Here is a 16,119-nt window from a genome sequence, read left to right as displayed (position 1 = left end):
CCATACTGACAGGAGTAGATGTGTGTGTGTATGGCAATGAGGAAGCGCTCGTTGAACTCAAAGGCGCACGGAAACTGCTCAGACAGTTGCCACACACACTCCAGAAACTGATCGATGACAGGAGACACCTCTTTGGGATCTCCATCCAGGTGGGAGTACCTGTAGAGACACAGCTCCGTCTTAACTGTCCATCACACTACACACCCTTCAAAAAAAACAAATTATTTATTAAATATTGAACAGACATACATGAAGATAAAACAGTCTCAATTCTAAAGAGCTGGATAAGACACACTTCAGTGCTGTACAGTTCCTCCAGGAACAAGAAAGAGGACATTTGACATTGAAAGGACAATAAATAATTATATTAATATAATGAAAACTTAAATTTACTTATTTGTTCAGTAACAATAAGTGATTAGCAGTGGTCAGGGCATCACAAATGTTAAGATTTACTTGCTCAATTTCACATCCTCATGAAATATTAGCAGTATGACGACTGTCACTTTGAGCTCTGGTAACTTTCAACAGGTATGTGAAATATTATGTTTGGGCTTTTGTCAAATCCAATTTTACCAAAACTTTCACAAGTAATTCAATTAATGTACAAGAAACAAGTTAATCTCAGTTCAAGGTAAGGTACAAATTATTATACATAGCTTTCACCACATTTATTAAAACAACCAAATAAAAACAACACTGTTGGCTAAGAACTTCATTGTTCATTGGAATAATAACAAAAGTCTAGCTATTAAGCATTATTTTAGAATAACTGCAAGACAAGCTTATTAATAAAAAGAGAAATGGTGAAAACGAATAATGGAAGTTTGTTTATTACTGTAAATTCTCAAATAGTGGCCTTTATTATTTACCTCAATGAGAGAAAAAAAACTGTCCTTTATTTTGTACAGTCAGATTAAAGATAGGTTTATATTCCCACTTGATTTCCCATTAATGTAAACTCAAAACTTCCTCCATGTTTATGTTTTGTCTTGATAAATTCTGTATTATTTATATTTTCTTCAGTGAAACATACAAACCACACTGCTGCTCTTGTTTTCTCTTCTCTAACAGAAATACTGTTTTCATTCATCAATAAATTCCGGTGAAGGGATGCATTATAAGAACCTGCAGCTCTCTTAAGAACATCCATGTTCTTTACTTTTCTGTTTTTCCCAATTGATGAAAAGCAATCATGATTGCAGCAGATCGTTCACATTAGAAGTCTTCCAGCCAGACCGTTTTGCTAGGCTTTCAATGTCAACATTGACAGGTAAATATGGAAATGTGTAAAAACTGGAATTCATAGGTGGATGTTTTTTCATTCAAAAAAGAAACTTAGATCATAAAGTGGTGATTATAACATGTTGTTGTGGAAGGTGTGTTTGCAGAGTTTGTCATGTAAGAGCTGTAGAAGGCTGTAGGTCATTTCAACCTAAAAATGTGCTATTCTCCCTCTCTCTTTTATAAATTGTTCTACTTTTTGTATTTATTTTTTCTGTACTTTGGGTATGGTATTTTGGATATGTGATTTATGTCCATTTATCCATTATTTGTAATCATCCTTTACAGCAGTATTTCTCAAACTGTGGTATTACATGTGGGGCGCAGGGGGAAATGCAGAATTTTTTTATTTCAAGAACTTTATTGAGAACTTCACATATTACAAAATACAAAGTACACGGACATAAAACTAAGTCATTAATAAATACATGGCGAAATGCCTGTACTGTCGGGTAAATGTTTACGTTACGCCGTTAACAGGTTACGGTTGCGCATGCATGGCGGCCAAGATCCTTGACGACTCACATGTGTAGCTTAGTGTGCAAAATGAAGAGACATTATCGAGATGACGACCCGACTCTACCCGGAGGCTGAGGTTTACAGCTCAAACACTGAGTGAGTTCTGGCTTGGTGTGGAGAGGGAGCATCCACTCATCGTCATCGGACAGAGGGCTGTGGGCATTCTGCGTCCCTTCGCCACATCCTACCTTTGTGAGATTGGCTTTTCTGCTGTTGCCTCTCTCAAAACAAAATTCAGATCTAAGCTCAATATTGAGCATGAATTGAGAGTGGCCGTATCAAGTCTGCAACCCCGTTTTGAAAAGATTTGTAGTGGAAAGCAGGCTCATTGCAGCCACTAATACTGATAAAACTTGATGGCTCACACATATCTGCACTAATTTTGTTTTGCACAGGTTGCACCTTATTGTTGTTTTGAAAAGATATGCAGTGTAAAACTCTTTATTCCCAAATATTTGAACTTGTTTTGTTTAGTTTTTCACAGGTTGCACTTTATTATTATCTTGAAAATATATTCAGTGAAAAACACGTTAATTGCAGCCACAATAAGCTATTTTCTTGCCAAATATTAGTTATTTTTTGCACAGATAGAACTTCATTTGCATTGTTCTAACAAAGTGATTGCACATTTTATTTGTTTTTGTCTGATGGAGCAATCTGGTTTACTTGAAAGTGATTGCAATTTTCTTTATTCTAATATTTGAAAAAGCACAGATGGAGGAGTCAAAATGTTGTTATTTCAATAGAAGTTCAACATGGACCATTTTGTTACAATTTTGTTGGGGCGGTGGGGCATGAACATTTTTCTTCCTCCAAAGTGGGGCGTGACAGAAAAAGTTTGAGAACCACTGCTTTACAGGATGGAGCTGATCCCAGCTGACATTGAGCGAGAGGTGGGGTAAACCTTGGAAAGGATGCCAGACTATCACAGGACTGACCCATTAACAACTAACAAAAAGAGATATAAACTTTCTGTTTATCCATTGCATGAAACTAGTTTTATTGTAGTCTCTCAAAATAAAGTAAGAATAATTATTGTAATGATGTTACAGACACTGTTGTTTGTAGTCTGTTTAAGTCAGACGACCACAGTTACCTGTGGGAGAACTTGTGTCCGAAGGAGACCCAGTCTCTCTCTATCAGCACCTAGGAGACAGAAGAGGAAGAGATGGAAAGGAAGGGAGGAGAATGAGAGAGCAAGAATCAGAGATGAGAACTGAGATGGTCTTCAAATAAGAATTGTCAGTATTGTGTGTGTGTTACCATGAGTCCTTTGATGGTTCTGTAGTATGGGTCCAACAGGATACTGGCTACAGAGCAGGCCTGGGCCGTCCTGTCCCAGCCATCTGAACAGTGAACCAACACACTGACACCTTCATCGGCCACTGCCTAAAGGGAGAGAGGGAGAGAGCAGTTAAACTACAGCAGCAACCTGACCAGGCATTCAGACCAAAAACAGCCCTGTATTTAAAAACATCAAGCTTGAGTAGTGGATCTTTGGGTCTCTAAAACATATAATAATATAATATGAGAAAGCATTTGACTGCAAGCTATCACAGTAGCAAACAATTTTCAAGCTTGGTCCCTGCAATGTTTTTTTTATTATTATTTAATTCTTTTTTTCATATTTTGTAGACTAAACAATGAATGGATAAATAGATACTATTAATCAATCATATTAAATTATACTGAAAATAGAAAATGAAAAATTGTTTATGTAACTTATTGTAGACTACTGTCTTATAACTAATATGCCATGTGTCAATATGAAAAATGCTATGTCTCACCTTTATTGGCTTTTCATCTGGGATTTACAACAGTCTTGTAGTTGCATATCTTTATTATGTAGCTTGAGTACATTGACAGCTGACAATGCATCACTGGTTTACACAACAGGGAATGTATTTCCAGTTGCCTTCTTTTGCCATTTAAATGGGCAGTGTGCAGGATTTGGTGGCATCTAGTGGTAACTAACTACCCCTCTGAGTACTCCTCCCTTTCCAGAACTGCCGTAAAGTGAGCGTCTGAGTGCAAAACCATAGTAAAGCCGTTGGCCATCCTTACCACAATGACACTATGACACTACTCAAGGAGCAATGGAAGTCCGACAGTGGCTGGAAGTAGCATAGTTTTGCACTCTGTGGCTCACGTTACCGCAGAGTGTCGGAGAACTACAATGGCCTTCAGGTAACATAAAAATGCAAAAGGCTCTTTCTGGAGCCAGTATTTGGTTTGTTCCTTCTGGCCTACTGTAGAAAAAAAGCGGTGCAACACGGTGGACACTGTGCAGAGGACCCGCTCCCTATGTTGATAGGAATGGCCCATTCTAAGCTAACTAAAACACGATTATTAGTTACAGGTGATGATACGCTAATGGAAACATAGTTATGAATATTATATTCCATTTCTGCTAATAGATCCCCCAAAATACTACACACTGTACCTAGCAGTAAACACCTAATTTTGCTTTCTCACCATCTTTCGGTTTCCTAAAATGCGTGCTACCTCAAGAGAATTTGATTATGTTGTGACCATTTCCGTAATAGCATGATGATGCATATAGTCACCAACTGTTAATCTATAAAGCTTGAAAAGATCATCATTGATTCTTTGTTGTATTTACACCTAGGTTTTATACGTTTTTAGACAGATTATAGAAATATTTGTGGTAGCTGTGAGAGTGTGTCTGTCTGAGCGCCTGCCTGTGTGTGGGTTTGTGTATGTCTGTCTGAGTACACACTCTTGCTATGAAGAGCCCCGCATCCAGTATGGCTTTAATATGTTTGAGCCAACCAGAGTTCTCCAGACCATACAGGAAGTCAGTCATGGACGGAGATCTCATCTCGCCCACTGCATGGAACAGAGAGACACAGGAAAATGAGGAGAGATGCTATTAGAGAAAGTCTGAATTATTTACTGATAACAGATCTGTGTGATAACTTGAAAATAGCTGTTTTCTGTTTTCCATCTCGTGCTGCATCTTTGTATAATTTGTTCTGGACACACGCACACACCGTCAATAATTTTCTGCTGGCTGCTTCTCATTACGTGGATGTTTTCGATGCCAATGAACTGCAGCTTGATGTTGGTGTAGTGGTCCTCATTCTCGTAGCCTTTACCTGCTGCTCGATTTGCCATGGCATTCAGCTGGACACACACACACACACACACACACGCACACACACACACACAGTACTGTATGTGAATATTAGCTCATATATATATATATATATATATATACTGTATGTATATATATATATATATATATATATATATTTTAGGGGTGTAACGGTTCACAAAATTCTCGGTTCGGTTCAATACGATACAGTGGTGCCACGGTTCGGTACGTTTCCAATACAGCAAAAAAGTAGAAATGCCAAATCCTTGCTGGTGACACTCTCAAGGGGGCGTGTCTGAAGAACATGGCTCTTCATCTCCATTCAGTAGTGAGGTAATGTGTCGTTACAGTCAGCTAGCTTTGTGTAGTCTGTGACGTCTGGCCGTCTGTTGTCAGAGCAGCAGTGGGTGCTTAGGACATTTGATTCTCTGTTTGGGCTTTTGTTTTGTTGAAAGAACGTAGAAAAGTATGAAAGCATAACAGTATAACTATAATAACCTGTAACCTTTTTGATTCAAAGTATAACCATTAAACATATAAACTGTTTTAATTCATGATAGAAGTGATTAAACCTATAACTTGTTTTATTTTTTGATAGACGTGATTAACCATATAAACTGCATAGACGCCTTATATAAAATAGTCACTCAAAACTTATACAATCCTTCCTCTTCTGAACAGGATCACACCAGTTACATTCTGTGTCTGACTTAGAAAGAGGAGGACTCATGTGTGAGTGACTCATGAACCTGAAGGAGGTGCCAGCTTTTTATCAGCATAAAAAGAAGCAGAGAAACTGTGAGTTTGGGCTTTTCCCCAACTAGAGAGTGGGACAGACTTCTTGAATAGACACTTAGGGGGCTTACCCCCTAGGAAGTGAGGACAAGAAGACCCTTCTGCTGTCTTACCCACTTATAAGGGGACAGAAGACCTTTCTGCTATCAAAGGACAGCATGAAAAAAAGGAAAAAGAAAAAACTCACAGAGAGAGCGGACTGAGCGAGCCTGCAAAACATGCAGGAAAACAGCAGAGCAGAGACTGAGAGAAGAGAAAAAGGGGGAGCATTCCAGAGTGACTGGATTATACCTCATAGCAAATCAGTGAAAGCTGATTAAGATGAAAAAGTTATTACAGTAGGAGTGTTAGAATTAGTTATTGTAGCACAGAGACTGTTTCATTGAATTGAAATTGTAGTATGTGATTGTTGTGTGAAAAACTTTAATAAAACCACGGCCTTACCATTTGTAAGTGTCTGAAGCCAAACAAAGTATTCTGGTCCTTTAGAACAATTTAACCCTCTTCCCCTGTCCGTTAACGGTGTGATAAGATGTGATGACTGAAACTACCAGAGGAACTTAAAGGTGAGTACCCTGGGTGAAGACTTTGCAGTGTTAGTCATAAAATGGTGAGAATGTTCACAATAGGCAATAGTAAAGTATAGACGATGTACATAACTATTCATACTGGGTGTTAGTGTTACATCCTACTGAAAGCGCCTAGGGCGTATAGCCGTAAAAGACTTTCAGAAAGACAATAATTCCGAAATCCTAACATTCAGCTACGGGGTGAGATAAAAGGCCGAAGGTATTGTTCCGACACCTCCAAGAGGAACGTATATCCTTTCAGGTGGGACAGACGACGGAGTTACCACCGTGTTAGTTGCATAATCCTTCCCCGCTTAGACACGGGGCAGGAGCCGTTCACGCTACAGTTTTCTTTTACAAAGCAGGAATTATGGTTTGGTGAAATGGGCTCGTGATTGAGTAGTGTCACGGGGCTCAATAGCATTAAGCATGTTCGTACAGCCTGGTTTTCCACTCCAGAGTAGGTCTCATATCCACGGCTATAAATATACCTTTAGCCCTGTTTGAATCAGTAGGGAGTAGCTACCTAAACGCTGCGGGGAGAGTTTGTAGCGTGTGTCCTGCTGTTGGTTTTCTTGCTAAGCTAGTTTAGCATAGCCTCCCAGAACAAACGTGGCTCACTAGAGTAGAATGTTTTTCTTCCGTGGTGGGAGTGTCAGACAGCACGTTGTCTGTTACGTGGTTGGAGTGTCAGACAGCACGTTGTCTGTTACGTGGTTGGAGTGTCAGACAGCACGTTGTCTGTTACGTGGTGAGAGTGTCAGACAGCACGTTGTCTGTTACGTGGTGGGAGTGTCAGACAGCACGTTGTCTGTTACGTGGTGGGAGTGTCAGACAGCACCTTGTCTGTTACGTCGGGTGGGTTGCCATGTTGAGCACAGTGGCTCCACCGAGAGATATATTTATTTATATCCACAATTTAAGCTTCTGCATAAATGCAATAGTATTATTCAAACATATTGTTCAGTTCGTAATGTGTACCGAACCGTGAGCCTCGTATCGAACGGTTCAATACGAATATGTTTATTGTATATTGTGTATATAGCTCTATAGTATATTCATATTATTAACTTGTAATACTTGGATGTGTGAGTGACGAAGAGAGTGGGGGGAGAAGATACCTTTGGCCTGGTGTCCACCACATAGATGTAGTCACTGCCAGGGTTGGACTTCATCACAACCTGCAGCATCATCTCATCCTCCTGGCAGCGTCCACTGAAGCCGGACAGTGGCTGACTACACCGACACACTGCTGCCTGGATGACAATGAAACATCATAATCTTTATCACATTACACATTTTACTAGTCCAGATGTGGTTAATGTTTCCATTTGGATCAGTAGAAAAGTCGAAAGTAGAAAAAACATCACTGATTCCAAACTTATTTTGATTTTGATGATCTGGATAATTCTGTTGTTTACTCAACTCAACTCTTACTTAAAGGGTAAGTTAACGGTTCAATCTTTCAAAAGATATACACACATGATTATTCCTGTGTGTGTGTGCACATCACACTGACCAGTGTGTCCTGGTGGAAGTAGGACAGAGCAGGGAATCGTCCTCGACTCCTGAACCTTGAGCTGCCCACGATGATGGCGGATGTGGCTGACTTTGGAACAAACAGCTGTGATGGGTACGTATCACAAACCTGGGAGAGGACAAACACACACACAAGTTTGATACACATCAGAAACTGTTATTTCTGAATTATGTTTCTGTCCACCACGTATATTAAGAGTTATTTCGGATGGCAGTCAAATCTAGTGTAAGGCTAAAGGATAAAGCTGACAAAAAACATGTCAAAAACAGTCTGGGTCTTTTCATGGCATTTGCTGACAATAAAGTACAGAATATTGCCAAACTTATTCATTAATAAAGTCCTTACTATACATTCCCGGAATGGTCACTCTGCAACTTAATGTATTTTTTTACCACAAGTACCAGCATTTGAAAGGCTTCTGAGTAATGTATTATAGTACAGTGATGTTATGAATATACGTATATTCTTGACTATTGAAGGCTTTCAGACTTGGTTTGGGGGGATGAACAGCCATATGCATGTTAGAAGTCTTTATTCTATCATTCCAAACAAACATCAAGAGCATCACTTTCTCCTTTGTGTTTATAATGATGTTAGTGAAGAGGACTCACAATGTGTGGTTTCAATGACATCACTTTAAATGAAACATTCAACATTTTAGGAAATACGCTTATTGACTTTCTTGCTGAGAATAAGATGAGAATATCAATACCACTCTTAAGTCTACAAGCAATATATGTAGCTAGCGCCAACGGTAAGCTTAGTTCTGTCCAAAGGCAACATAATATGTCTACCAGCACCTCTGCAGCTCACTAATTAATGTGTTGTATCTTGTTTGTGGAACTTTCTACAGGAGGTTACATGTTAGACTATTTCTTGGCAAGGACCAGTAAGTACAGTCCTTGTGTTAAACTTGGGTCATAATGTGCAGTAATGGGACATTACAACAATATCATGGACATAATCACTAAACATTTGAAATTGACCATGTACACTTACCTATCTATCTTAAACTAATTTTAAGAAAGAAAAGTGTTTAAACTATTCCTTTAGGGAACAGGAGTGCCTATTCCTGATTAATATATAACTATTTAATTATATTTTCTTAATTTAATATTAAAACAAGTTTTGCGAATATGCATTCTATATGCAGTCCACCAGCATAGTGAATATAATGTAATAATATAAAGTCTAAAGCTAGACTGAGCTGAACAAGACTAGGTGAAAACCTGGACAGTGTATGATCAATGTGCTAAAAATTGTTGTCAAATTGGTACACGGGTAGTCAGGCTGTCTATAATGTCAATTCTTGGACATTAAATAATTTTCTGTGCTGGTCCCAGTAATATTTGTTCTTAAAGTGTACTGAAGTAGCATAACAAATGACATGGTTGAGCTATGTTTGAGTCAAATGTCTGCCCATTGCTGTAAAACCCTCCTGATGATGTGAAGAATATAGTACTGACAAAAATGCAGACATTTTTCTAAAACGTAACCATTTTAAGTATAGTACAACCTTTGTTTTTCAGGCTAATTTGGGTCACATCATAACTTCCTATCTTTGGAAGTTTTTTGTGAGCTTGTTTAATCTTTCTCTCTTTCCTCTTCTCTCTTGTTTCCCTTGCCTGTACACTTTCTTATCCTTGTCTCCTGCTTCTTTCTCCTCATCTGTCCCTTCCTGAGGTCTTCTGTCCTCCTCTGTCTTTCAAGGAATACAAACAGCAATAGAGGGACGTTTCAGTGATAGTAATAACCGATTACTAACAACACCTAGGAAATCACATTAATTTAGGCTACATTATTCTATCAGTCAAGATGTTATGCTCATATAGTCTAGCTCAGTGATTCTCAACTGGTGGGACCCACTTTTGGGTCGCGGACCCGTTTTCAGTGACCGCGGGCCTTTGCCTGACAAAAATAAATAAATGGAAATCTTATTCTGAAGGGCATTTTTTATGCAGAGGAATTATTCCAGCATTTACCGCACTTGTTCAGCTGTGCAGGAAAAACACCGACCAATGCGTTGTGAATCACATCATGTGATAAAGCTCAGCCAATCAAATATGGGCATTCTGACAAGTTTCCTGATTTGAGTGAGATGTACACATACCGTGACATACGGGGGAGAGACGAGGATATAGAGAGCAGAGCAGGACTATTAAAGTGTTAGTTGCGAAAGTCAAATCATAGGATGATTTCCAAAAGAGAAAAATATCCAGAGAGTCATTAGACTGGACAGACTTATATAAGTGAATTTTTCCCACACTAATTTCTCTTTTTAGAAGATGAGAAAAATATAATATTGTGGCTTTTTCTATTCACCCTGAATGAACTGAATTTCAAGCTGCAGGGCAATTCAGTGAAAATAACTTTTCTAAAATGAATTCTGTTACATAATTTATTTTAGACTTCTTGAATATATATATATATATATATATATATAATTTGGGTCGCGGCTTGTCATTAAGGGGTGATGGTGTGTCCCGCAGCCAGACCAGTTGAGAACCACTGGTCTAGCTAACTTAGCTAGCTAAATGCTTGTGCATTTTACCTACCAGGGCTCAACAGTGAGGGTTGCCTGGTTGCCATTGGGAAGCAATTCTTGGCCTTTGGTAGTTCTTTGACCACCAAATAGGGACATAATAAATAGGGAAAACAAACAGCAAAACATGTACGCCAAAATAAATAAATATTTATGAAATATGTTTTGAAGTAATGATATTTAAATATTGGATATTATATTTTTAGAGCCTCATGCACAATGGTGTTGGCTCTCCCAGTCTCTTCAGCTGTATGTGAGAGGGGATCATCTGTCTAAGCAGAATCAAGACAGATTGGAGATCATCTCTGAAATGATGGACAAGCTGATGTCGGTGTCACTTAAGGAACTCACAATCCAAGACTTCGGTGCCTAAGGGCCAATGAATCTGTGGTCAGAGTCAGCACAAAGGTCCAGAAAACAAAATTTTAAAGGGAGAGAACTGATGAACAAGCAACCAGTGAATTGCTGGATTAATTTTGGAGGGATCTGTGAAGAACATTAGAACTGCATTACTGGTATTTTGTATACCAGGAATTGAGGACACTTAAGATTTTGTAAAATATCAGATAAAAAATATAAGGTGACAAAAAATGGCAACCATAATATCAGTTTCAGCAACCAAAAGCTAATGCCTGGTTGCCAGCCTGGCAACCACTTTGAAAAGATAGTCTTGAGCATTGCCTACCTTGTCTGCTTCTCTTTACCTTAGAAAATATTGTTCCCCATGTAAAATTTTGCAAGTGAAAACACTGTCGCACCTGTTTAATTTTGAAGGAGTCGATGGAGAAGCGCTAACACTCAACCGACTAATAGTGTTACTCAATCAGTCATGGACAGACTTTGCCGTTTATAGGGCTGGCCCCGCTATGCGGCGGTCCAGCTAAAAATGAGTTAATACTCTATGGTCTGACTTTGAGAGGACTGTTGTATACACCTCATGTTAGAGAAGGTAGCTAGCTGCTGATAAGCAGTCAGTGCTGAAGGAGGACTCGTACTATCTTATCTATGACCTTGTAAATGGCCTTGATACAATTCACTCCAAATAACAAGAGAACCATAGACAGAGTATATCAGAGTATAACTTTAGTTGAGGTACAAATTCACTTCAAGTCCATCCTGTTTTATGAAATATATTTCATCTCTAACACTATCATCCAGAATAAATGTAGCCATTATCTCTTCTCTTCTCAAAGTCAAACTCCCCAACTGACGGGTTGTTCTATTCCTCTTTAAAAAAAAACACTTTTATACCCGACACACATTTCTACACGTTACGCACAAGTAACAGATGGACTGACCCTGTATTCGCTGTTGGCCACTGTAGCGACCCACAAGTTATTAGGAACTCCCATCCTCTTGAAGTCGGCCATGAGGTCTATGAAGTTCCAGGACTCTTCTCTCTCCACTTTGTTCACATTGGGATTAAAGGACAGGCAGTACAGCTCACTGTACTTCTCTGAGGAGAGGATCATTTTAAATCAGTATCCTATATACATTTAACATACTGTAAAAGCATTACACTAACACACCTGTCATGACACCCTGCCAGACAAGTCTTGTGTGCATGAAATCCCTCTAACACACATTTAACAACATTCATACATAAATACACGCACACACCTGGCCGTGACAATCTGACCAATGACGTGTGGACGTCCAAACAGTCTCTCTCTTGCGGAATGAGGATCTGGAAGACCCGGAAGTCCTTACAATGCAGGATCAGCTGACTTCCTACAGGGATGGTGGGTGGCCTCTCCACACTGCTCACCATACTGTGCAACACCTGAAACACCCATAGACACACAGCTATCCAATTATCCAACATAAAGAGGTGCACACAAACACAACACACACAGTGTTCTATTTATTTCTCTCAGGTAATTTTGTAAATAACTATTGGGGCTTTAATGTGAACAGAAGTTAGTGATATCAATCAGCACTATTAAAATAAATAGCCTCATCACAAGTCACATTATTGTGTATCTGTTTTGTGAGCTATATTACTCAGATAGGAATGTCAACATCAGTTTAATAGGAATCTTTTGGGGTTTTCTCACCTGAAGTGAATGCTGTTTGGTGAAGAAGAAGAAGAAGCAGAAGAAGAAGAAGCAGAAGAAGAAGCAGAAGAAGAAGAAGAAGAAGAAGAAGAAGAAGAAGCAGAAGAAGAAGAAGAAGAAGAAGAAGAAGAAGAAGACAGTTGCAGTCATGTTTTTACACAAGCTAATTGGAATCTGTCTTTTTTGTTTCTGCTAATCCGGTTGACAGAGTTTCTGCCTTGGGTGAAATCTGACACCCCTGGATGCCTGTTTTATCTAGTCAGGTCCAGGGGGCCAGGACAGTATCCTCCACCACCTCCTGCAGGAGATTTAAAATGGGGAAGGAGGAGATCATTCTTTCCTGAGTCTAGAGACTCAGCACTTACACAATCCATCATCACGAATAGTGATGAGATAATAGCACCTCTTTTGAAAAGTTAGGATGATTTTCTTTCACAAATATAAACATGCAAGATGGAGATTTCAGCCTGCTTGATTCAAATCATACTGAAGCTCAACAAGGCTAGCTTCCTAGTGCCCTGTCATCATGGCAATTCTACCTTAATAATACAGAAGAGGAGGAACTGTAGAATGACATATTTAGATTTATTAAATGTAATTAGATAATTTCCAACTAAGCAATAAACAAAAAAATCTATATCCTAATGTTAGGATGTTGTCCAAAGAACTATCCACAATCTCAGCCTACACTAAATCAGTTTCCCCATTCACTACAAATAGTAGTACTATATTAAGTATTATACTACTACGTTCTGCTTTACATCTCAGGAGAGAGGTTGCTGTTGGCTGTAGCAGAACAGAAATACACAGAATAGCCCTTTTCCAACCTGACAGGAAAAGAAGGTGGGGAAAGAGAGGCTATAAATGAGACACACCTGTGAGCTGGGGGAGGGGGGAAAACCAATTAACTAACCAAAGCTACATGGAGGAGAACCAAGAGAGGAGTGGGAGTTTTTAATGAAGTTACCGAAAGTATGATTCAGTTTCTGGACCTGTTAAGCTCAAAATAAGAAAATGCTGATCCCGGGAGCAGGTGGTGAACAAAGAGTCGTGTTCCGCTACAGCTTGGACCAGTTTGAGACCTCCTTAACTTCGGGGATTCATCAAGATAAGTCTCTTTAACTGAAACTCTCCAGGCTTCTCCTTCTTCTTCTCCTAGCACACTTAAACACCCTGAAATAAACTGAAGTGAACTGAAATATATTCCCTTAGTTTTGGAACGGAACTACAACACCCCAACACACGCGCATGCCACTCGCACCTTATCACTTGCACATAAACTATTGACATTCACCTGGAGTCCTCATTTAATTTTGATTACTCAATGAACATTTGATTTCTATATCTGGACTCGGAGATGTGGTTTATTTGATTTAATTAACTTTTTTGTGTTTAATTCTGTATTTGAAAAGAAACTATCCGTTTTGATTTGATTTATGATGTGTGCGTAAAATACACTTGACTTCAATGAAACACATTAATTGGTTGAGTTTTGCTTGCGTTGCATTTTGTAGCTGGGTTAGCAGGCTAGTCGGGTTAGTTCTTTCTCCAATATGTGATATTTTTTATTAAATTGTCAGGGTAGCATTTCTATTATTCTCCCGTGTACTTTGAATAGTTGTGAGAAAAACCTACGCTACATGGCGTACATGTAAAGGGTACAAATGTGGGCAATTGTTTTTCTGTTCTGCAGAACAGAAAAACAATAAAGATACATCGTTATCTACAAATAGGCAGATATTCTGTTTCTTGGTGGATAAATGGATAGAGGAATACTTGAAAGCAGGTTATTCAGGAGCCAATAGCCAATCCAGAGTTAGACTGGGACATGAGTCAGCAAAGTAAGAAAGAAAGCCAGGATTCATCAGGAACAACAGGTTGTTCAGTGTGACGATGGACGAAGACAAATACAGTGTGCATATTATTAATCTTATTAATAATAAAATGTATGCACCTTGACTGTGACCCAGATCAAGTGTAGAGGTAGTTCTCATAGTGTAGTGCCCAGCTTACCCATGTCTCCTTGCGTGTCTCAGGGTTGTTTTCTACAAAGATGGTGTGCGTGGCAGAAAGGTAGAGCGTCCCGACGCTGGCCTTTCTCTGTCCTGACGACCGGTCCAGGAGACGCACATTTTCCACCTACCGGAGGCACAAATTATTAGCGATGGAACAATACTCGGATCAAACATGACGAATAGTTAGGAAATATGTCTCCTCACTAACTAAGACACACACATGAACACAACACGCATTATTTAACTGTAGTAACTGCTCACTCTGGCATGACTCGACAGATTTCACTGAGCTCAAATTAAAGTGTCTGAAAATCAAGGTCATTGTGTTTGCACTAGTTGAGAGGATTTGTTTGTGTAGTGAGTGTATCAGTACAGATTCTGCATAGGCCTATTAACTAATTCATGTTTATAGACACCGTCAGACCAGTGATGTGATGGGGGGGTTGGCCTGTCTGCCAGCACAATGCTACATCATGGTTGAGCAGAATATAATTACACATTCATATTCCATATGTAGTCAGAAAAAACGTTGGCAACAGGAGCACATGAGCATCATTATAGCCAAATACTAGAGCTGGCTACGTTAGGGATTCAATGGATGAGTCATTTATCGGACACATAATGTTAGCTTCGCAGAGATTTGATGTTTCCTGTGAAAACGGTATGTTAGTATTCGCTAAGCGACAAAACAAACAGGGTTCCACCGTCTGGACACATAGCCTCCTGCTAGCATGGTGTCCCCCATCAGAGGACGTCTTCCTGCAGGCTGCCCCATCAGTTCGGAGATGCTTTACAGAGAATTGATCGACATTGTGCCGTGTTACGGACGGAGGCAGGCGAGATGTTGAAATGCCGAGTGTTGTTACCTTGGGCGTCCGGATGTGCTCCATCACCGACAACCAAAATGGTGGAGATGGAGATAAAGTGTCCCGACGTGTTTTTTAGAGGTTTTTTAGTCAGCAGTTATATTCCCAGATGTAAGTCAACAAATGAGGCATACACTCTGTGGCTGCTGTACCCGCAGTGGCCTGGAGTAATTCCCATGATTTCCTTTATTCTATTAAAGTGGAAGGAAAAGGGATACTAGCGTTACCACTGCCCGTTGTTATGGGTACCCAGGCTGTCTCAGTGGTAGATGTAGGGACGCTGATAGCAGCTGCATTACTGCGTACTACACTGTCGGGTTAATCAGGATGTTAATCCTTTCAAAATAAAATTCAGTGCATTCGTATTCGCAGGAAGAAATGTTTCTAAGCTTTAGTAGTGTCATTCTGATCTGATATACTGAATAGCGTCTCTGCATCCTCCTGTTGCACACGATATGGCTCACCATAGCCTATATATTTTGCGGGAAAATATCTTCCAATGTTTTTAATACCTAATGTTCTGTATCAATTTAAAACCTGTAGTTTATTTTGAAAATTGGGAGTGAGAGTTAAATCATTCATTTTTGCAAACTTGATACTGGCTCACAGCTCGTGTCAAGAGCATGCGTAAAATCCTGCTTTTTGAAATGTAGAAATCGTGTAATTACATAATTGATGTGTTTTTATTCTTCTATCTTTATCTATTATTTTTCAGTATTTTAATGTCCAGCAGCCTCTTCTGTAGTGATCCATCCATGAATGAGGAGTTTAATCGGAGTGACTTTAACATTTCATTTCACAACATATAATACTT

At 39.3% G+C, this 16,119-nt stretch overlaps 1 protein-coding gene across 1 annotated transcript; it reads right to left on the bottom strand.

Annotated features, from left to right (window-relative positions):
- Positions 1 to 5: 5 nt before the first annotated feature.
- Positions 6 to 15,575, bottom strand: LOC116394175 (myotubularin-related protein 7-like; the record flags this gene model as incomplete). Its single annotated transcript, XM_031867051.1, has 11 exons — positions 15,306 to 15,575; positions 14,438 to 14,563; positions 11,988 to 12,150; positions 11,666 to 11,823; positions 7,805 to 7,933; positions 7,407 to 7,541; positions 4,818 to 4,950; positions 4,544 to 4,653; positions 3,067 to 3,192; positions 2,900 to 2,949; positions 6 to 159 (listed from the first exon to the last, which is right to left on the bottom strand). Coding segments are annotated over exons 1-11 (1,308 nt in total), but the record flags the coding sequence as incomplete, so codon positions are not given.
- Between the last annotated feature and the right edge of the window lie 544 nt (positions 15,576 to 16,119).

This window comes from Anarrhichthys ocellatus, unplaced genomic scaffold (assembly GCF_004355925.1).
Source record: "Anarrhichthys ocellatus isolate YVR2014 unplaced genomic scaffold, GSC_Weel_1.0 scaffold38, whole genome shotgun sequence".
Lineage (NCBI taxonomy): Eukaryota > Metazoa > Chordata > Actinopteri > Perciformes > Anarhichadidae > Anarrhichthys > Anarrhichthys ocellatus.
The sequence above is the reverse complement of the archived record's forward strand: the minus strand, read 5'-3'. Positions and strand labels throughout refer to the sequence as shown.